At 37.3% G+C, this 23472-nt stretch overlaps 1 protein-coding gene across 1 annotated transcript in view; it reads right to left on the reverse strand.

The window, feature by feature from the left end:
* GPC5 (glypican 5) overlaps positions 1-23472 on the reverse strand; it is a 1348699-nt gene that overhangs the window by 1022851 nt on the left and 302376 nt on the right. The window contains exon 5 of the mRNA XM_029936541.1: positions 10417-10542. Within this exon, the coding sequence (XP_029792401.1) occupies positions 10417-10542 (126 nt within the window). The remainder of the gene's footprint in view (positions 1-10416; positions 10543-23472) is intronic.

Below are 23472 nucleotides of genomic sequence, written 5' to 3' on the forward strand. Positions count from 1 at the left end.
GGAGGGACACATTCAGTCCATAGCACACCTTCTTATCCGGGGTGTGAGATGTGAGAACCAGGCCGGATTTGGGTTCTACTCAGTTATTCGTGAGAGCAGTGTCAGGCAAACTTAGCCTGCCCCCAACCCTTTTTAATCTCTCAACCACTGGTTTGCCCTTCAGTGAAGTAGTTACCAGTTTCTCCCTGTTTCGTATCATTTGTTTCTCAAATAATTCTGAGCCTTACATTGAAAAAACATTTAGGAAACTTTTGTTTGCTTTTATTTGATTTGCCAATTTAATTTTATTTGATGCATCAGCTTTTCAAGATACTGTCTTAAGACGTCTTTCGGTATTTCAGAAAGACAGATAATTTTCCTTTAATATTTTCATGGATAATTTTACTTTTTGTTTTTTGGAACAGGACTAAAAGTACAAGGTAAGTGAATTATAAAAGCACATGAAATTATAAGCAATCATTTTTTTCTTCCTATACATATCCTTCAGTCCTCTTCTTTAGCTATTTCCATATCACTGTGTATAGCTACCTCTTTCTTTTTAAAAAATCTAAATTATATTCCATTTTTAATATACCATAGTCATTAATTATTTCCCTATTAATAGGTATGTTGGTCATCCATACCTTACACTACCATAAACGAGGTGCAATGCATGTTATTTTGTTTACATATCTTAGTAAATCTGAAGATTAATTCCTAAATGTTAAACAGCTGATTCAAAGGTCATGTGCATTTGAAATATTGACAGGTGTTGTCCAACTGCCCTTCAAAGATGTAGAAACAATTGCCCCTCCTACTGGGGGACGGACATGCCTTTTTCGCCACACCTTGGTCATTGCAGTGAATTTTCAAATTTACTTATCCTCATTAGCATAAGTGAAAAGATAAATATTTAAATTTAATTTGCTTTCATTTAGTTTGTGTTGGAAATTCTTTAATTTGTAGGTTGAGGGTGAGTATTTTTTTTCATATGTTTAAGAGTCCCTGATAAGTTTCTATGATCTACCTATTCATGTACTTTGTCCAATCTTCTAGATTTTTTGTGTTCTTCTAATTAATTTGAGGAAGCAGTTCACTGGAGGGGGGAGGGGGGATCTCTCTGTGATATGTATTGTGCATGTTGTATCCCCGGCGTGGTTATATACTTGTTGTTTCCTTGCAGTATAATATTACTCTGCAAACAAGACTTACATTTCCCTGATAACCCAAATGTGAAAGATTTTCATTCACTGTGGATAACTTCTTATTCCTTAGAGATGCATGTGCTATTCCTCTTTTTCATCTTTCCTCTCTCACATATAACCATGCACAGATTGGCCAATATGATTTTGATTGTGTTGATTTTCTCTCAGCTTTATATCCAACATTACTCTCCATAAAGCATCCGAATTACAGCTGCCTTGGCTTGATTATCTGCAAGGACTTATCAAAGCACCGAGAGTAAGATGCAAGCTTCCCCCCCCCCCACGCCTGTGTGATCAGACACCCGCCCCATCTGCGCTCCCCCTGACAGAAAATCCTTGCACATCCTTCATGTCTGTCTGTTCCACACACACTGATTTTCCTTCGCTTCCGCAGACACACATGACATTCTACTTGGAAACACAAGATCTTCTCACACTCTCAGCTCAAATATATTCTCCAGAGACGTTCTCCCTGGAGACTTAATAGAACATAGGGTCCTTCCCAGCTGCCTGTAGAACATCAGCTCCAAAACAGCAAGACTTGCCCTCTCATTCATCACCTAGAACCCTACTTGTGATGGTTAATTTTAGGAGTCAGCTTGGCTTGGTTGTAACACCCAATAGTTTTATCAAACCCTAGTTTAAACATTGCTGTGAAGGTATTTCTTAGATGTGATTAATGTTTAAAATAGATTTCAAGTAAAGCAGATCAACTCCATGCTGTGGGTGGGGCTGTCCAATCAACTGAAAGGCTTAAGAGAAAAAGCGAAGTCTCTGGAAGAGGAAGGAATTCTACCTTCAAATGGTTTCTGGCCTCAAGACTAAGCCATCAACTTCTGCCAGAATTTCCAGCCAGACAGCCTGCCTTACAGATCTAAGATTTGCCAGTCTCCACAAATGTATGAGCCAATTTCGTAAAATCTCTTTATACAGATGAGAGAAGATAGACAAATGATAGATAGACAGATAGATAGATAACTATTGAGACCATTAGTTCTATTTCTTTGGAGAACCCTAATGCATCCAATAAGTTACCATATGCCCATCACATAAAAAGCCCACTCACGGCAGGTTTCATGTTTATTCTGTGGCTCCTTCTCCCCCACAGAGCATTACATCTTACCTCTGAAGAAGTATATATCCCAAATGAGAAGTGTGACCTAAAATTAGATGGCAGTGACTCACTTCCAAACCAATCGCACTGTACATTTTTTACTACTTTGCATTATATTTAAGTATTCCATGCTAACTAAAAGATATTAATTTTGCTTGATACAAAATAATTTAAATATATCATCCAAAATGCTGTTGATTTAATGATCCAATATACCTAAAAATGCCTAGATTCTGCTAAAATAATCAGAAAGGAACCAATATTACATCCATGTACATAACTGGCATTTCATATTTAATTTGTATAAAATTTATATGAAAATGGATTTACATCATTACACATCATATATCAAAACCTTAATGACTAGCGAAAAGTCTTCAATTTACAGAAAAGGAGGCTTTCTTGCTGTCAGACTGCACTGAATGGGGAAAAGAAGTGTGTAGCAACTCACCAGTTCAGATTAAAGTTTGGCTGATACTAACAGAGAAAATTCAAGAAGCATATTGTGTTTCTTAACATGGAAATACCATATTTTCAGACTATACTAACATTGACATTATAAAAAATTTAAGCACTACCTTGAAGTGTATAGAGAGCAAAATTTTCTTATTTGTACTTCCCTTTCTCCCAACCATTTTTAAAAGTTTTGTTCTATATAGGATGGACTGACTTTTACACTACTTTCCAAACTTGAGATTCATTTCCTTCATTACTGTGAGAGTCTTCGGTTTCTACTCACTATCTAAAAGTTTATAACTTGAACTCGATGTGGCTGTCATTACATACAAAACTGATTAAAAGTAAACTTTGCCTATGTTATACAAACACTAAAAAAAAAACTTGCATCCATCTTTCCCCCAGGAAATAAAACAACAAAAATATGAAAAACATTTCTTCATTTTAGTATAGCTATGAGAAAATGAAATCTTCAGAACAATGAAATAAATAATCAGGTAAGACAAAACATAAAGGTCAATATTCTTCAAATGTTACATTCATTAAGGTGTAAGTAAGTTTACATCAGATTTTGGAAACCCATTTCAATAATACCTAACAAAACTAAAGTACTTGTCTTGAAGACTGCGTCAGGAAATAAGGATTTTGTTGGCTGGCCAATAAAATGTGCTGATAACTGATGAGATGCTCTAATAAATTTATGAGACAATCCCGGAGTCTAGTTGAAGAAGAAAGCATTATGAATAAGTGACTGGTGTCTTTCGTCTGTCCTCTGGCATTTTATTTTAAAATATGATAAATCATTCACTGATGAATGTATATGCTATGTTGTGGAAATACAGGACCAGTCTAGAAAAACTATGTGCCCTTTTGGTAGTTTAGCAAACTTACGCCTATTTTACTGAAAAGGGAATGGTTTTTCACCTGTAAGCTCACTATGAAAATGAAGGAGAACTAAGGAACCAGTCTGGCTCATGTAGGAACAGGCTTCCTAGAGGCCCTTCGGATTGCTGCTGTTTTCATTAACACAATCTGGAAGTCACAAGTCTATGGAACTGTGATGAAATCCGTAACCCCAAAGATAACAACTTCTGTGCCAAACAGATGGGAAAAGGTCCTTTAGGTTTCCACCTCAGTAAACTTTTATCGTGCTATCTTTTTTTTTTATATCTTCCTCTACACACAATCCCTGATGGAAACAAGTAAGTTAAAAATAGTTTATGTGTACTGTGGAGGTCTGGCAAGAAACTGAGTAGTTAGAGGTGATGGCTGGCGTTCAAAATCATTTTGTTCTAGGGATGCTGTTCACAATATGTAATTCCTTTGAAAACCCAGTGGATGGAGAGCGGTGACTGTAAGTGTAGCAGCCTTAAAATTGTCGTGTCACCAAAACAATCTGGTGTGTGACGTACTGAAATTTAGTATGGTTTCAGAGCTTTATTTCCAGTCAACTGGTAGTTTGTTAGGATCAACCCTAAGATGCTACGGCCAGTGACTGAATATTCCCAAAGTACAGCTCAGGAGTAAAATATTTTTATTTTATCTTTATAGTGCTTTTTCTTTGTATCTTAACTTTTAGTGATCCCTTAAGAAAACTGATACGTTGCATGAATACAAGTCAGACAATAATTCTCTACAGTTAAGGTAGTTGAAAAACTGCTTATTTAGGTAAATTTTCCTTACCAACTCATGAAATTATCATCTAGAATATTAACTAATATAATTAAAATATTAAAAAGGGACTATCTCCTATTCCCAAACCAAAATCTCTAATATTTTTACTGACTCAAACTAACCTCCATACATATCTTTGTTTTTCAAATGAAAGTCTTCTGATCCAAGATAGAACTCATCCAATAGAGTTCAGTAGAGTTTCATTTCTACTAATGTCAATGATTATACACTGTTTAATAATAATAATAATCTGTAACAGTTGTGGTATGTTTATTATGTGATTGCTAGTACTCTAAATTATTTCTGTGAATAACATTTAATTATCAAAATTGAGACAGGTGTTATTGGCAGCCATGTCTTAAAGACAAGATAACTAATACAATTAGTGGTTAATGAAGGTACATGAATTTACATTACTAGTAAGTACCTAATCGTATATTAAGAAGCTCTTTGGCCTGGCTCTTGAGTCTAACATTTGTAACTTTTGGGCTTTAAGGACTTTCTAAATGAATGATTAATATAATGAACAAAGGAAGGGTTAATACTAAATAGCACACAGCCATGAAGCTCAAATGAAAGAGAATGTTGAGAAGGAGAAAAGATAATCTGAAAGGTTATACACGAACAGAAATAATGCAATTCATAGGCCACCAAATTTGAAGCATTTCTTTCAAGACTACATTTGCTCCCACTCTTTCTTGCTTCCAAATCTGTTGATTAAAAGGTCCAGACGATCTTAAAGATTTTGCAGACTCTTCACACATGCACTTATTTGGTCTGTGTTCATCTCCTCTATGTCCTAATCTAATGAGAGATGGCTCATGTCTGTCTTTCTATCACTGTATCCCCAGTGTCTAAAACAATGTGACACAGTAGCTACTTAAGTGTAACATTTTATGCCTTATCATTTTTGTACTTATGTGTTTTATTATAGAACTTTTGAACATACACACATATAGAGAATAAGCCACCCTGTACCCATAACACAGCTCCCACGATTGTCCACACACAGAAACACTCGTTTTAAATACAATATCACCCTCTTCCCTCCATTCACTGAGTTACTTTAAAAGCAAATCCCAGACATCATCTAATCCCATCCATAAATATTTCAGAGAAGTTATTTAAAATTTTTTAATGTATATTTTTCTTTTTTTTGAGAAAGAGAGCACTGGGGAGGGGCAGAGAGAAGAGGGAGACAGATTCCACAGCAGACTGAGGCTCTGAGCAGTCAGCACAGAACCTGAAGTAGGGCTCAAACCCAGGAACCATGGGATCTTGCCCTGAGCGGAAGTCAGAAGCCCAACCAAATAAGCCTCTCAGGTTTCCCTAGGGAAGTTATTTTAATTAGATGAAAGGGAGAAAATGAATGAATGGAGACGCATATCACATATTACCTGTTTTATTAAAAAGTTTTTGAGTCCCTTATTTAAGATTCAGCCCCTATTGGAAAATATTTCCACACCTTATTTGAAAGTCTGTTAGATTTTTTTGGTCTCTCTTACTTCACAGCATCTGTTATGCTTTGTACATATCATAAACATGTCTTTATTTGTTTTTATTTTTATTTATGTTTAATTTTTTTTTTTTGAGAGAGAGAGACAGAGAGAGAGAGAATGGCGGAGGGACAGAGAGAGAGGGAGACACAGAATTTGAAGCAGGCTCCAGGCTCCGAGCTGTCAGCACAGAGCCCGATGCTGGGCTCGAACCCACGAACTGTGAGATCATGACCTGAGCCGAAGTCGGCCGCCCAATGGTGTCCCATGATTTTTTAAATATTCAATTATATTACATTGAGAAGCGGCACTTTATAATAAGAGTTTGAAAGGAAAATGCTGAGTTATGAAGGAAACATTAAGAAAGAATAATTCAAGATGAAGTAGAAATCATGTGGGTTATTCATTTTGCTCAGAAACCTCGCAGCTACTGGCTGGTTTGAGAGGTGTTGTACAGGTCACAAATTCCTAGAGACTGAGGGAGAGGAACTGAATTATCTGTCTATTAATCAGAAGGAAAAAGGGAGCCCTGGTAATTAAGGAGCTGTCACATGCACTTCAATATGCCGAAGACTAGTGCAAACCTTCAAACAGTCAATTTGTAATCACAGAGAACGGAGAGCAGAGCTCAGGGAGCAGAAGGCCTGACACGCCTTTCAGAGAACAGTTTTGTTTCATGATGAAGACACAGGAAGGGGAGATAAGAGGGACTTCCAGAGATAGAGAGAGACTGCATGGAACTCAGCAACATATTTTCATCTTATGCCAGAAATTCTTTGAACTGTTGGCCTCAGTATTGCAGTGCAGAGTATGGTGTCCATGCAGTCTTTACAATCATTTGAATTAAAACAGATTTTGCTTCACAAATTAAACAGTCCTCATATCCCACAGATATCTGAGATATTTTCATCTACAGTCACAAAGGAATTCCACCCTTTTTGATGAGCACAAACCTGATTTCACCCCATTTAATAGGACTGTCATAATACTGAATCAATCAGTATGGCTCTCCTAGTTTTTGAGACAGCACGTCTGTGCACATAAATAATCTTATCAATCCTCTCCTAAAAAATGCCTTCCGGGGAGGAAGTCTTGCCAAAATAATCACTTTGCTCTTCTAATGAGTGATAGAGTCAATCTTGGCCACCAATTTATCCTATTGATGTGTTTGGCATAATTTCTCTAGAATGAATCTGATGAGTTTTATAATCCACCGTTAGAAAGGAAAAACCGCTATCACCCCTAAATGTGGTACACATTCACTTGATCATTCATTTCTTCAAAATTTAATGGCATTGTTTACCTCCACCAAGTGCACATCTCCAAAACAAGTATTTTATTTGAGGATCTTAGTGCTTTCATGCAACGATCATTTTTATACTTCCTTTTGTCTTAAGGAGAAAGTACCTAATAATTCAAGATTGCAATGTTCATCAGGACTTAACGTTATATTGAAGACTTCTTAGATAAATTCACTCATTCAGTATTTAACCATATCCATTAATGCTCTGACAAAACTTATCACAAAATTACTATGAAAAGCCAAATTCTTTAGAAATTGAAGGTAAAAATAGCCCTTTCACTTTAAAAAATAATTATAAAAAAAGAAAAACATAACAGCCCATAATTCTAACATGACTGTAACATGTTTTCTCACTAAACATAAATAAATACAAGGCAAATAAAAAATAAAAAGCTCCCCAGTACTTCTTAAGTATGTTTCTTATAACTATCCAGAAATATCCAATGCAGAACTAATACTGCTATTTTTTATTTAGATCTGCTGATAAAATGCTATAGCCTAGTTTTAACTAATTTTAATAATTTTTGAAAATAGTCCATATTAGCAGATATGAATATGCATAATTCTTGACTAACACATAATATTCCACAGTGAAGATACCATAATTAATCAACAAGATATGAAGGATATTTAGATTTTAGCATTGACTTTGCATTGAAGAAAAAAGAAATCCTGTTGAATATTTATATCAAGAATTGGCTGAGCCACAAATTAAAATACAATTTAAGTGAAATATATTTTTTAAAGTCATGTACACATGAGAGTTTTCTAAAAATCAAATAGAAAAGAGATACCACTCAGTCAGCTGACTCTGAAGCATTAGGGAGTAGAGTTTTAGGAGAATTAAATGAGATAATGGATGCTTGTAAAACCTTGGCCAACTGCTAGAAAATAATCAGGGCTGGAAAATGTTTGTTTTGGAAGAAGCCTGGAGATAGCGCCAGGGTGGGAGGCTTGTCTGATCCCAGGGGAGCCCAGAGGAGTGGAAGGAGGTTGGGGACCTCCGGGACTGGGATGGACCAGAAATATTCTCGAAGAAGGGAATGGCAGTTGTGGTCGTGAAGTAGAAGGGATATTTGAGGAAAGATTAAGGCAACGTGCAAGCTGCTCTCAGGAGGGTGCAGTGGAACAGTGCCCTGGGAAGTGGCTGACAGACAAGAGGCTGGGTGACGCAGGGAAGGGGAGAATGAGCTGGAAACAAACGAGAATCACTTTCTTTATCAAAAATGTGGACACTCTCTATAGAGAATTCTTGCTAAAGATGAGCTTTTGTTTTCTTCCTAAGCCATGAATGGAGTCTTAAGAAGTACATGATGTAGAAGAAAATACATTCTTTGAGTTGAAAAGTCTAGCCCTATGAAAAGGGTTTCTAAATCATTGATTTCCCCAACAGTATTTCTTATTATACAAACCCTGGCCCAAACAGTGCAGGAGAGTAGAACAAACTGAAACTAAGGTTCTCACAGCTCTAGAATGAGATGATATAATGTTACGTAATATGGTATATATACTTATATAATATACTAAATCTTTAGTCACCATGGGATTCTCACCAGTCTTTGTAGGAAAACTGTTAATACACACAAAAGACCTCACTTCCAGCTTGAACAAGGTGAAAAGAGAAAGCACAAGTCAAAGTATAATTTAATTACCAGACCTAAGTGACAAAACGTTCACTGGCATGAAGACTGTAAGAACTCAAAGTACTCTATATTGTAAGTGCTCTCAGTAAAGGCAAGAAATAAAAATGAAAAAATATATTCTAACATCCAAAGAACATAATGAAAGAAGAACACTAGCTGTGTCAAATACTTTATTTAACTTTAATTGTGTCCCCCAAATTAATTGATTAAATTTTGTTCCCCTCTTCAATAATTTTTTCTGTGCAATCTAAGAATCTCTATGAGATATTCAGATATAAACCACAAAATAATCATTTAATGTATCAGGAATGCAAGCTTTGTAATAAATACGATCACAGGAATATGTAAACAATTTCCATTATTTAAGTTTATCTAATAACAGTATGTGTGTGTTATGGTTAAGCTTAATTAGCTAATAATATTTTAGGTTAAAAAAACATTTTTAGGTTTATTTATTTTGAGAGAGGAAAAGCAGTGCAAGTTGGGGAAGGGCAAAAAATGAAGAGGAGAGACAGAATCCCAACCAGTCTCCACAGGGTCAGTGCAGAACCTGAAGGGGCTGAAACTCCCGAATTGAAGGATCCTGACCTGAGCCAAAGTCAGACACTTAACCAACTGAGCCACCCAGGTGCCCTGCTAGTAATATTTTCAATGAACTTATCCCTCTTGTGGTAACTAAACCACCTATTTTTGTGACAGGTAGGCATGTTTGTAAATCACAAAGCTTAACACCCTTTCTTTTCGCAGACTGTTCAAAATAAAATATACTAAAACATTCAACCCCAAAAGCAACCCATTTCTATAGCAATCGTTACTGTAACAATCACCAGCACTGGAAAATCAAAAGACCAGTTCCCAGCCAGATACACTGACTACTGTTATATACTACAGAGGGGGAGTTTAGGACTTTGTGAAGCCCAGGAGATTACTTCAGAGCACAATCAGTTATAGGAAGTAAAGGAAAAGAAAATGTCAAAGAAATTCTAGACAATGAGGAAAAAAAGGCAAAGCTTTTGCCTGAGCTTGAGAACAGTTGATGACACACAAATAATGCCTCAAACAGACACACATGGAAGTACCCTCATTCTTACATAGATACACACACACACACACACACACACGCACGCACGCATGCACACAGAAGGACATAGTAACGCTGCTGAGACCCGTATTCATGTATCTGTGAATCTTTGTGTAGACATTCACATTTTACTGAATTTCCTCACTTTCTAAAATTCATAAACAAAAAAATAGGATATTTGACAAACAAGACAGATTGGATAGAAGGTAAATTACACTTAATTGTTGGAAAGTCCTAGTAAGGCAGAAAGGAAGAGAGAATGGTCCAACAGCACAGACTGCTATCACATTTCTAAAATGTCAAAAAGGTTCAAATGTATTTCCAAGAAACTAAAGAGATGAAATTGTGGTATACTTTAATCTCTGTGGCAACGTGACAACTGCAGTAGTCCATTTAAGACCTGGGAAAAGAAAGCAGGGACGAAAGGGGCCATTATGCTTTTCACAACAACGACGCATCATATACCTTTTCACTATATCTTCCCCGTTCCAACATGGCAGTCCATCAGCAGCAGCTAATTCATTGACGCAAAGCGTGTCAGCCAGGCCTCCATAGAAAGTCCTGTACAGCCGAAGGCTGTTGATAAATTCCCTGAATGGGAAAATAACAGAAACAAATTAAAACCAAAAATCCACAACAAATGCCAATATAAATGATATAATTTGTTGTGCGTGAAGTTTAGAATGCAACTGTTCTTAAATGTTCACTGCTCTTTTTTTTATAGTCTCAATACTTTTCTAACAATCAATGTAAATGCCGTACTTTTTTTAAAAAAGATGTATTGAAATGTACTCTTTTGAATCAAAGTTTTCACAGAGCAAGGATTTTATATGACTCCAGACCACAGAGTTGTGAGGAGCAGACACACACGTACACAGACACACACACTTAGTCCCCACTGTATACACACCCCTAAAAGCTCTTACCAGCTGTGACGTCTATACCACAGTAACACGAAATACTTTCTTATCCACACAGAAATGTCAGAGGCTCTTAACAAGCTAATGGACTGCTTACTAATTAAAAGTTTATTAAACTTGGGTGATTTTCCTATCTGCTTCTTCTCGTTGGAGTATAAGATCATAAAATAATGTCTTTACTAAACATGAAAAAAAAAGATATGTACCACATTTCAAAAGCATGAAAATAAAACTTTGAAAACCAAAGCTTTGATGTCCCAGGCACCTGAGTTTTAGCATTTCAAAAAACTAAGTCCTAAAAACTAGTTTTGAACTTTTTTACATAAACCAATGCTTTGGCCAACAAAATGAAAAGCCTCTAACTTAGTAAAGAGGAGATGTCCTCTGGGACAGGGACAGGACACAGGGACAGGAGAAGAAAAGCAAACAGAAATCCATAGGTTGAGGAATAAAAATGTAGCAATTATGACATTACATACCCCACTGATTCAATTATTTTAAATGTATATTAAATATTTAATATTTAATTATTAAAATGAATAAATGAAAATTATTTTAAATGATTTCTTTAAAAATGGGATCAAAGAGGAGGGGTTGCTCCAAAATACAGCTGAAAGGACCACATTTTTAAGAAGTAAATATGATTTTGATAGCACTGATGCTCAGCTGTATTTCTTTAATGTTTATTTATTTATTTTAAGAGAGAGCATGTGCATGAGAGAGTGAAGGCGTGAGCTGGGGAGGGGCAAAGAGAGAAGGAGAGAATCCCAAGCAGGCTCTGCAATCTCAGTGCAGAGTCCAACACAGAGCTCAATCTCAGGAACCGTGAGATCCTAACCTGAGCTGAAATCAGGACCTGGACGGTTAACAGACTGAGCTACGCAGGGACCCCTGATGTTCAGCTGTATTAATTTTATAATTCTGTCTCTTACTTGTTTTCAAAGAACTCTTTGTGGAAATGGCTGGAGTGTTAAATAATTACTAATCCATAGGTAGGATAAACGTCATTTTCAAATATATAACATCCGATATCATAGAGATCAAAAGTTCCCACAGCAAGTGTTTGGTGAATATTTTACCACATTTTTAGCAAAGCATCAGGAAAGTGATAACAAAATGACTACAGGAAGCATAAATCTAACTCACTTCTAGCTTATACTCAATCCAAAAAAAAAAAAAGTATGCTGTAGTTTCTAACTAGCACAGTCTCCACTTATTTATACTTATTTATGCTTTAAGTGGAAAATACGTTTCCCCATGAGGGCCATATTCCTACTACCTGGAATGCACGAACAAATACCAAGTCTCATGCTGCAGCCACTAGAACATAATTCATGAAGACAACTGATTCTTTCCTAGTGAGATGGGGTTTAATAAATGGAAAGGTGTGTGACTCCTATCCTGAATTCTGTTCACTATAAATAACCACCTGTTTGTAATCAAAGTCTTCTAGAAATGAAGAGGCCTGGCAAAACGGATAGAATGCTGAGATCACCAAATTGGTAGTATAAAACTGAATAGATATTTCTTATTGGCCCCAAACTTCCTCCTCAATCTTAGTGAACGGTGCCTTCACAGCCAAAGATCATCCTTGGAAAAGCTTTCTGTCTTCCTTTTCCAGTCCTCTTTCCCCAGTCCCTCTTTCTACTCTCACAGCCTTAGCTGGGATGACGGCACTGGAATGACATGCCTCTCATCTCGTCCTCAACAACCACCTCTCATCCTCCAAGAGCCACCCGTTCAGCTTCAAATCTGATAATCCCCAGATGCGGTCCCTCACTTGCGTAAAGCATCAATGGTTCTCTCTCTCTACAGCATCTTGGAAAGGCGCAGAAGGCACTCCCTCACCTCTATCTTAGCAGCGACCCAAACCATACTTTAGGCTTCCACAGAAGCGAGAAACTTGCTGTTCCCCAAACCTTCACGCCTTCACATGTGTTCCCTCTGAAAGCGACATCTTGTAGACTTCCACTTACTCCGTATTCCAGCAACGCTCAGTTATTTGTCACACACTATGAAACACTACTGAGTCCCAAGCTCTGTATTGGCACCATAGCTAAACAAGACAGTGCCTACATGCTAAGAGTGCATTTTCTGGTGACAATCCACAATACCACAGTGTTAACAGTGCCACATGTGAAGACGGAGAAGGAATCAAGAAAAAAATGTACAAACTAGATAATACTTTAGGGGCGCCTGGGTGGCTCAGTCGGGTAAGCCTCCAACTTCGGCTCAGGTCAGATCTCACATTCGTGTGTTCGAGCCCCGCATCGAGCTCTGTGCTGACAGCTAGCTCAGAGCCTGGAGCTGCTTCAGATTCTGTGTATCCCTCTCTCTCTGACCCTCCCCCTTTCATGCTCTGTCTCTCTCTGTATCAAAAATAAATAAAACATTTAAAAAATTAGATAATACTTTAGTGTTTCATGCCCCCCCAAAAAAGGGGGGGAGGCAAACAACAACAACAACAAATAAGCAAAGATAAAGAGGAAAGAGAATATTGTGTGTTCAGATACTCATATGAAGTTTAGCTAGTGGGAAATAGTCTTATGGGAATTATAGTTAAAAGGTTGGAAGAGGCCAGTTTGTAATCAGCCTTATCGATCATCTAAAAGTGTTTCCATTTTGTTCAGAAGGCAGAGGGAGCCATTAAAAGTTTTCCACCAAGCAAATGATGGCATCATGACAGGGCTGTGGAAATAGGTAGAAAGTCACTGAGGTCACTTAGAGGGCTATAACCAAGATTCCAAGGGAGAAAATATGGGGTGTGGAAAAAACATGTCAGTGAGCATCATGAAAAGTGTTGGTGTTGAAAGACATTAAGAATTTAGAATTGACAGTTACTGTAAAAGTTATAATTCCTAATTGTCTTTTTCAACCCCCCTGAGGTGACTGAGGGGATGATTATTATCTCAGTGTTATTCACTACATTAAGAAGTAAAGGAGGGCAATACAACCATTTCAACATCCCACACTCTACTTAAGATTGCTTTCTCCTGCTCCAGATTTTCATCTTTCCATGGTGCATATCACTTTCTATTCTAGTACATCATGTACTTATTTACTATGCTTTATTTGTTTCTCATCTGTCTTCCACTCCAGAATAAAAGATTAAGGCAGGCAGGGATTATTTTTTAGTTTGTTTTGTTCACAACTATACATCTTAAAACAGTTATGACCTTACTATAAGGTCAATGTTTAGTAATTAAACAGGTTAAAACTATTCAATTAATAATTCTATTCTCAACATGTTCAGTTTGCGATTTCTTGGGAACGTATAGAAAGAAAAATCAAGTAGAATGCTACTTTCAGACTTCCTATGTATAACATCATCTGGAGATCCTGCCAAAACGCAGGTTCGGTTCAGTAGTTCTAAGGGGCAGCCCAAGATTCCACATTTCAAAGAAGCACTCAAATGATGCTAAGGCTACTGATACAAGAACCATGAATACCATGGATGTTTGCTGTTGGATATGCAACCTTGGAACCAGGGGATTGGACACGTGATGTGAGAGTCATTATCTACAGAGGTGGTGACCAGTCATGAATGTGGATGAAATCTCTCAGCCAAATAGCATGCAGTCAGAAAAAGTCAAATGAACTCAGCAGTAGAAAAAGCAAAGGAATAAAATCATCAATGATAAGAGCTGTGAACAATGAAAGTAAGGGAATTTGAACCTACAGAGGTTCTCCTCGGTGTAAAATGCTATTATGAGAGGTTACTTAAAATAATGGAAATGTCCTCCATATGTGGTTACTCAAAAATTCATATGTTGAGACAAGGACTTTAAAAGGTACCTAGGCTCAAATGAGGTTGTACGCAAAGGTCCTAATCCAATATGGCTAGGGTCCTAATGAAAAAAAGAGATGCTAGTGGTTCATGTGAACAGAGGAAAGGCCATGTGAGGACACGGGGAGAAGGTGGCCATCTATAAGCCAAAGAGAAAAACTTCAGGAGAACCCAAACCTGCCAATATCTTAACCTTGGACTTCTAGCGTCCAGAACTGATGTCTACTGTTTAAGCCACCTGGTCCGTGGAATTTTGTTATGACAGCCTTACCAAGGTAATTCAATAATTAAAGCATTTGAAATAGAGTAGTGGACTTCAGATTTGAAGTATGATGAGTATTAAAGAGACAATGAGAAACTAAAAGTCCCAAAGATGAACATGAAGGGAGTTTTGGTTGAGTGTATGCTTGTCTGTTTGAATACGCAAGAGATTTGAAAAGATTTGTGTATGAAAGGGAAGGAGATAACAAGGGTTTGGGGTTATTAGCTTGTTCCCAAATATCCCATTCTAAGCTCAAAGCCACTCGGAAGCTTTAGTATGTGGCTTGGCTCTGGGTTCTAGTAAATGTATGCAGAAGTGATATATGTTCCTTCCAAGCTTCAGATTTAAGAACCAATGTGGTTTGGCCAGCTTCTATTTCGCTCTTCCTGGTGACTGGCAATGATTCACAGGGAGGCTGCTTGGTCATTCTGAGGCATAAAGCAGGTGAACTTGAGCAGTGACCCCGCTGGTCTAAAATGAGCATAGGTTGTGGGGATGCCTGTGTGGCTCAGTGTGTTGAGCCTTTGACTCTTGATTCAGCTCAGGTTATGGCGTTACAGTTTGTGAGTTGGAGCCCCATATCAGGCTCTGTACTAACAGTGCAGAGATTGAGATTCTCTCTCTCTCTCTCTCTCTCTCTCTCTCTCTCAAAAATAAACATTTAAAAAAACAAATAAAATAAGATGTACATAGGTTGTGGAAAAAAGCAATTTTTTGTCCTAAAGCAATGATAGGTTGGGGTTGTTTGCTACTATAACATAATTCAGTCTCTCCTAATTGATAAGATAGAAAAAGAAAATTAAAAATTGATAGATCACACATTCTGAGAAGAAGAGAGAGTGAGAACTACCAAAAGTTGAATGATTCACTTTGGAGCAAATTCTCTGCAACTGAAATAACTGAAGAAAGCCTGGATCCTAAGATGAGTTCTGGTTTATAAGGATAGAAATGTGAGGAGAGATCTTACTTCAGAACTTCATATTCGGTGTTTGGAGGTGCTTAGGTCACAGGGAGTAAGGGTGGTGTGGAAAAAGTGGTTACAAGAAGGAGCGGTGGTGGGAGGTGGCGACTTTGGATACAGAAAATATTGAATTTGGAACTGAAGGCAATAAAGCACCAGTAGGTATAATGAGGTTAAAAAAAAAAAAAAAGATTTATCTGCTTCCACAGAGCCAATTAATGTTGGTCCTATTACAAGAATCCGTATTTCAGTTCCCAGGTCAATGGCCGGCCTACTATACACCATCATGCATCCTTTTCAAGTTTTATATGAAATGTCTCCATGAATAAAATATTCTATTCTTTGGATGATTCAAAATTAACTTGCTGGAAGGGTGACTATATCTACGCAATTATTTTTCTACAGTTATGAGACCATTGCCAGATAAAACTAGGAGCATAAGAAACGCAGGAAGACAGTAAGAGCTCCAGCTCATTACCGTTGAGGGGCCACGCTCAATATGGCGGTTGCTGGCCTTGGTCTTAAGACATCTTACTTAGTCTTAAGAGTAACAGAAATATTCTTTAAATATTTAAAATATTTTTAAGAAACAGGAAAACATTGCTTTTCAGAATATTTAGTCAAAGCCTATATGTCAAGCCACACACAAATTAGTAATTTCCCTTTTGGGCCTGTAACCATTTAACAAATGATATCCCCATCTAGTTTTGTTCTCCCATCTTCCTTTCAAAGCATGTCACATATTGTAACCAGAATTAGCTTTAGAAATCAGTCCAATGCTTTAGTGCTTTAAAACTTTAAGGATTCAGGGGCACCTGGGTGGCTCAGTCAGTTAAGCATCTGACTTCAGCTCTGGTCATGATCTTGTGGTTCATGGGTTTAAGTCCAGCATCAGGCTCTGTGCTTACAGCTCAGAGCCTGGAGCCTGCATGGGATTCTGCGTCTCCCTCTCCTTCTGCCCTTCCCCTGCTTGTGCTCTCTCTTTCTCTCAAAAATAAATAAATATTACAACCCTAACTATTCAGATAAAATGTCTTACCATCGCACATAACCTTTCCACTCGCCACCCCCTTAACTGCCCACGACAGCCTCTCTTCCCTCCACTCAACACACCAGCCAACACTGCATATGTATACTCACACAGCATAAGATATTCCAATGTTTGCGGGATAAGATTCCAAGTTTAGCACATGCGGTTTCCTCGACCCCGCATTGCCTTCTCCTCCATCATTCTCCCAACTTTCTTCCTGTCCTTCAAGATTCAGCTAAAAACTCATCTGCCCTCTACCTTCTTGCCTGACCAGCTTGTGCAGTTTTATTTGTTCATCCTTGTTTCTTGCATAGTACCAGGCATCTGTTTTTTGGTCCTGGCTATCTGACCCTAGAGTCCCTTTGTTTGCATGTCTGCCTCCCTGTTTAGAGGGTACATTCAATAAAGACAAGAGCCATGTCTTCCTCATGCCCCTAGAGTTTCTGTGAAGCCTGGTATCCAATGGGCCCTCAACAAATTCTTGCTGAATTGGTCCCAGATGCAGTCTTAGTTTTAAGAGCTTCCAGAATTAGAAGCTTCTAAAAATACACATTTTTTTAATGATAACAATAATTGAAAGTCTTTAAAGGATACAGATGACTTGGAAAACTAAAGTAGGGGGCCCATTCCTAGACTGTCAGAGAGGTCTTCCTGGTGTGTTGCATTAGAAATTGGAAGAAATCTGGGACACCCGGGTGGTTCAGTTTGTTAAGCATCCAGCTCGTGATCTGAGCTCAGGTCATGATCTCATGGTTCATGAGTTCATGCCCTACATTGGGCTCTGCAGTAACAGGTGGAACCTGCTTGGGATTCGATCTCTCTCTCCCTCTCTCTGTGTTCCTCCACCACTTGCACTCTCTCTCCCTATAAAAATAAATATATAAACTTAAAAAAAAAGAAAATGGAATAAATCTACAGAGGAAGACTGCAAAGTGTGCCAGACTACACAGGCTCAAGACAGATTATATATATATATATATATGCTGCTGAAATTAATATGTAGGGGCATGATAATATTCAGGCACACAGCTCTGTAAGACAGCTATCAGAATTAAAACCTCTCAGGTATATTGTGTTACAAAGCCAGAAAGCGCCACAGATTATCTGTTCCCCTGGCTCTTGGTCCTAATTGTACACGTCATCACCAAGGAAATGTTTGAACTGTAAACCTAGATTTCTCCATCACTCAGATGTGTTGGCCTGGAGTGGGCCCGGGGCATCTGAGCATTTCCAGAAGCTTCCTATAGGATCCACATGTGTAGCCAGGGTTGAGCACCTGTGATTCAGTCGCATTCTCTTATTTGGAAACTAAGCAAAGTGAAAATCAGAGATGGAAAAAAATATAAGTGAAAACAACTAACTTACTTAGGAATTTAATGAGGGCAGACCTTGCTCTCTGTTTCAGTAACTAATTAACTAACTAATTAATTAATTAATTAAAATGCCATCACCTAGAAATATTGGGCTGATATTGAATATCTGATAAATCAGAGTTAAATGAACCTTTATATAGAAGAATATTTCCACCTGTGTCAAATATTTTACAGAAATTCTGTTAATAGAACACAATTAGTAGACAATAGAACACAATTAGACGAGAAGACACAGACACAACATGCTCCCTGCCAAAATCCGCACTGAGAAGGCAAATTGTTCAAGCAGGATTTATCTGTATATTTCTACCAGTCTAAAAGGTCTGGTGCAGGATGCAGCGATGGGACAGATTCTGCTTCCTGCCTAATGAGCAGCTCTGTCCACTGTGCCAGCACAGAAAAGAGGAACAGGGCCACAGCACAATTGATCATTCATCGCTCACAGCCTTGTTTGCCCTAAGCTTACTAAAGGCAAAGGAGAAACATGGACCAGCATAGTTATTGCTTCATTGCTTCCCATGCCCTTGAGGCCAGCAGTGCCAGAAAGGTCTCCTGATGTGTCACGTGGTGAAGAAAAAAAATATGAAAGGAAATGCAACTCACCCTGAAGTGTCATTTATAGTTTGGGTGACATAGGAATGCCCAGTTACTACTATAAAATTGAGCAACACTTCTGATTGGCTGTATCGTTATTATTGACTTTAGTCATTTTTAACGATAAAAGTAATATATCTTTTCATAAATAGTACAGTAACCAAAAGGCACATGAAGAACAATTTAGTATCAGTCCCTCCATAGTACGTCTCTCCCCCACTCCTGAGGTAACCAGCGTTAGCAGCCTGGTATGCTTTCTCCAGCTCCTCTGTGTGCATAATATCTAGCAACCAAAAACAGACAGACAGACAGACAGACAGACATAGTGATGGTTTAGTTTCACAAAACTGGGACCAAGCTATAGACATATACATGCAATATATTTTCTCACTTGACAATATATCATGAACCCACATCAGATTAGTAAATCTAAGTCTTGATTATTTTTCAATAGCTGTATAAGATTCTATAACCTGAATATAGCAACTCCACAATGTATAAAAATATGCCACTAAACTAATTTATATCTTAATAAGGCTGATACGGTCCTCATACATATGGCTTAAAGAGTGGCAACCACGTGCTTCAAACTTCGCTGATTTCCTCTCGGGAGTCATTTTTACTTAAGCATATGGCTCTGATTTTACATTCGATGTTGCATTTCATTTCATTAGATGTTGCTGAACACAGAGCTATATTCAAAAGGCATTACCTCTCAATCTTATGTCTTCATCTAGCAGAAATTTGTAGCAATTATAAAACATTTATAAACTGTCACATATATGTCGTATAAACACGACATAGACGGGACCATATCTAATTTTGACCAAAACGAATTATCTGGAAACGTATTCCAGAAGAATCTTATTTTCAGATGGAACTTCTCTCTGCGGAATGTTTCAGACTACACGCTTCTTTATTTAATGACACGTATTGATTTTTTTTTACCCCTAAAGTCAGTCCACAAATAATACAGAACTCAAATTAAAAGCAGTGCCTCCCATACGGTTTGAAATATCTGTAGAACAAAGGTCAACTGTGCAGTTTGCTAGTTAATGGCCTGAGGCAAAGTTAAGGTTAATGTGGCACTAATGAGCAGGCTCAACTCTGTAGAGATGTCTGACCACAGTTGTCAAACAGTAGACATTTAAAATGTCAGTCCCTGGCTCAGCAGAGGAAATACATAATTACATGTTTCCAGATAAGAACTATGTTCTCTTGCATTGTTGAATCTATACTTAATAAATTTATTTTATTCTCAACAAAGGCATTCTCTTGGACAAAATATTTTTATCATCTTCAAAATAGAAAAATATTTAGATTTCTAATCTATGGCAGTAACAGTTCTTGTGCCAATGCTTGAAAGTCATCAAATTTATACAGTCAAATTAGCTAGAAGGAGAACTGAAATCTAGTTTCCCAGTCTCTCGCCATAGACTTTGTAACACATGGAGAGATGGTGGAGATGGTCAATAGGACACTAAAAAGCTACGCAGAATAAGGCACCATTTGTCACCAACATAAATGTGTTACAAGCACTTTGCACTCATATTTGACTAAAAAGAAAAGAGTATTTTTCCTTACCCCACCTGAAACTACTGGTCATCATGGAAGCTGGGACAAAACGATCCATACCATTCTCAAAAGAGAAGAATTTTGGGTTATTTTTTTTTTTCGACTAAATGATTCCAGGTTTCTTCTTCCTCATAAGAAGTCTTCTTAGTCATGCACCATGATTTCCCCTCCTTCGCAGATTTACTGCGCTTTCTCAACAAAGCTGAAGGGGTTAAGATGGGCAGTGGGTTGGGGAGCATGGGGTCCTGGAGGGGAGAGGAATGGGAAGGAGAAACGAAAAAGAACCCCAGAGACAGGCTAATATCCTCAGATGTCCTCTGCAGAGGATTCTTTTTGACTTGTGCTCTGTGTTTCACACTCATAGTGGTGATTTCATACCAGCTCTGAGCTGAACGTTCATAGCCATCTATACAATTAGTACAGACACCTCCATTCTTCACTTGTCAGTAACTCTCCAAACCCAACACGTTGCCATTTACTGTCCCAGTAAAAAGCACCCTTTCTGAAAGCATCCTCTTTTAAAAAGTGATTTAAACCTGATGTCAAAACTCGGTTTTCAAAACTAATTCTCATCTCGCTTTCCCATGTTGTAAAAATGTACCTCAGAAAGCACTGACTGTTCTCCATTAAAAAGGACTTTAAACAAAGATCTTAACTCATTTATAAAAATAAACACAGGACCACATGTCCAATATCTAAACAAATCAAATAGTATTGAGGAAACTGACCATCCATCCCAAAAGAGAGGAGACATAACTTTTCCTACCTCATAATTTTTGTTCATCTTAATTTAAAAATATGCAATTATTTGTTCAGTTATGCTGGTTTCAGGAAGTATGCTATTAGTTTTTCAATAGGGAAAAAAAAAAACATGTCTAGGACATGATTGGGTCAAGACCAACAAGAAGATTCAATCAAATATTTGCAAATCTAATGATTCTAGCAAACTTCATTAATACTAAGAATCATTATGGAGTAACTATATTTTGAGATTCAGCATTCTAGGTCAAATCTTGAATGTTACTCTCTTTTGCAGTAAAACATTTTCTTGGTTACTGACATTTTAACTACAAACTCCATGACTTAGAGGATATGAGAACATATTCTGTACAATATTTTCCTCTCTCAGCATTAGCAGAAAACAAATTTAAAAATACCTTTCCCATTAATATCTGCTAATAAATGGTCTTCTTACTCATTCCTTCTTGTCTTTTATTTTTTCTTCACTTGGTGATTTCTATCATCTGTTCTTGGTCATTGTCACCCACCAACTTATCTGGTTGGTGGACAATATATGTCTGGTATAAATTGTTCTTGCTGGCATCTACAGTTACTGTATAACTCTCAGTGCAAATACTTGTGTTCCTGAACTCTGGTATAAGTATGAGCTTTAGGGTCAGAAGAATCTATAATTAAAAGAATTCAGAGAAAATGAGATATATTCACTTTCAATTTTATTCCTATTATTTTAGAAATGCTCATTTTAGGAAAAAAATGCTCTTGAAGGTTATATGTAACCCAGATATTATTTGGGGTGGCATAGAATATTACTGATCAGAGTTGAGTAATGTATAATTACATTTGCTCAAGTATTACATCTAAAATATTGTCCATGTGATGGGAATAATAATAATACATCTTCCATCAGGATTATTCATACTTCAGTTTGTTTATATAAGGCTTAGCTTACGTTGGAAAATGTAGCTGATAAAGGTTATTAATCCTTGGAGTTTACTCAGTTTGTGGGATACCAGTGTTGTAATGCCCATGACTAACAAGATTCTTGCTGAAGGAGGCTGAAACCGACCCAGCAAAAGGAGCACCTTAGACCTGTTGATCTTTGAAGTCATCAAACAGAATGAAGCATATTTTTGAGAAGAAATCTTGATGTGAATGTCTATAACTCTAAAATATAGGCCTAAATAAAAAGCATCATCCTGAAACTACCCCAGAACTTTCTTAGTTGTACTTCCATGGAAGAGGCTCCACATATGATTCTAGAGATCATGATGTGCCCTGGAAATGTGTGTCTTATAGTGAAGATGGAAAACAAAAACAAAACAGAACAAAAAAAAAAAAAAAACCCAGTATGTCCATCAAATGATATAATCCACCCGAGAAACACATTTCTCCTATTTTGAGGGTAATTGTGGAGAAATCAGCAACTTTGTCATTTCCCTTAAATCCACAATGGGATAAAAATATAAAAACCCTGTTCCCCATTTTCCCTTATTAGCTAGATGCATCATTAAGACACTTCCAATGCCACTGATAGATGTAAACTGACGGATATGCTTTTTGCTATGCAAACAAGTGGAAGAAAGTGCTTAGTACCCTCGCTATGGACTGAGCACCCATGATATTTCTACATACAACTAATTTTGCTAGCTTAGTAAAAGAAACGAGCCTCACTCATCATCCTGAGCTAGACCCCACTGATTCTGCTAAAAATTCTGAGACAGTTTTTATACACACCTATAAAAATGATCAATTTCAGTCTTCAATCTTCTTCACCTCTTCAAAAATGGAGTGGAAAAAAATGGGAGCTGAATTTGCAATTCTTTTCAACTCTACATACATTTACTGGCTTTCCAAATGAAAAAGGATAGAAGATTCACTTTTTGTAAGAAGAAAACAAAAAGACAGAAAACATTTTCAGGTATAATAAGAAAGAATTTCATTCACCGTTTGATTTTCTTGGGGGATATTTTGAGCCACATAAATGGAATAACCCCACAGTCTCAATTATAAACACTACTGAAAAACTCCTAGCTCATTTGGCAAAACTGCTATGGGGAAATAGAAGGTTTTTGGAGAATCAGTTTGAAAACTGTCCTATTTAAAGATTCTTCTTCCTATGGCTGGGGAAAAATGTATATGTTTTTTATTCTTTGTGTAGTGAGAAATTTGAGATTTATTTCTACTCACACTAACTTAAAGTTGAGAGCCACAATATGACAGATGTCACAAATTAACTTGAGGATGAACGCATTATGGACCATCAATGTAACTTGGAAGA

The sequence above is a fragment of the Suricata suricatta genome, chromosome 4, assembly GCF_006229205.1.
Source record: "Suricata suricatta isolate VVHF042 chromosome 4, meerkat_22Aug2017_6uvM2_HiC, whole genome shotgun sequence".
NCBI lineage: Eukaryota > Metazoa > Chordata > Mammalia > Carnivora > Herpestidae > Suricata > Suricata suricatta.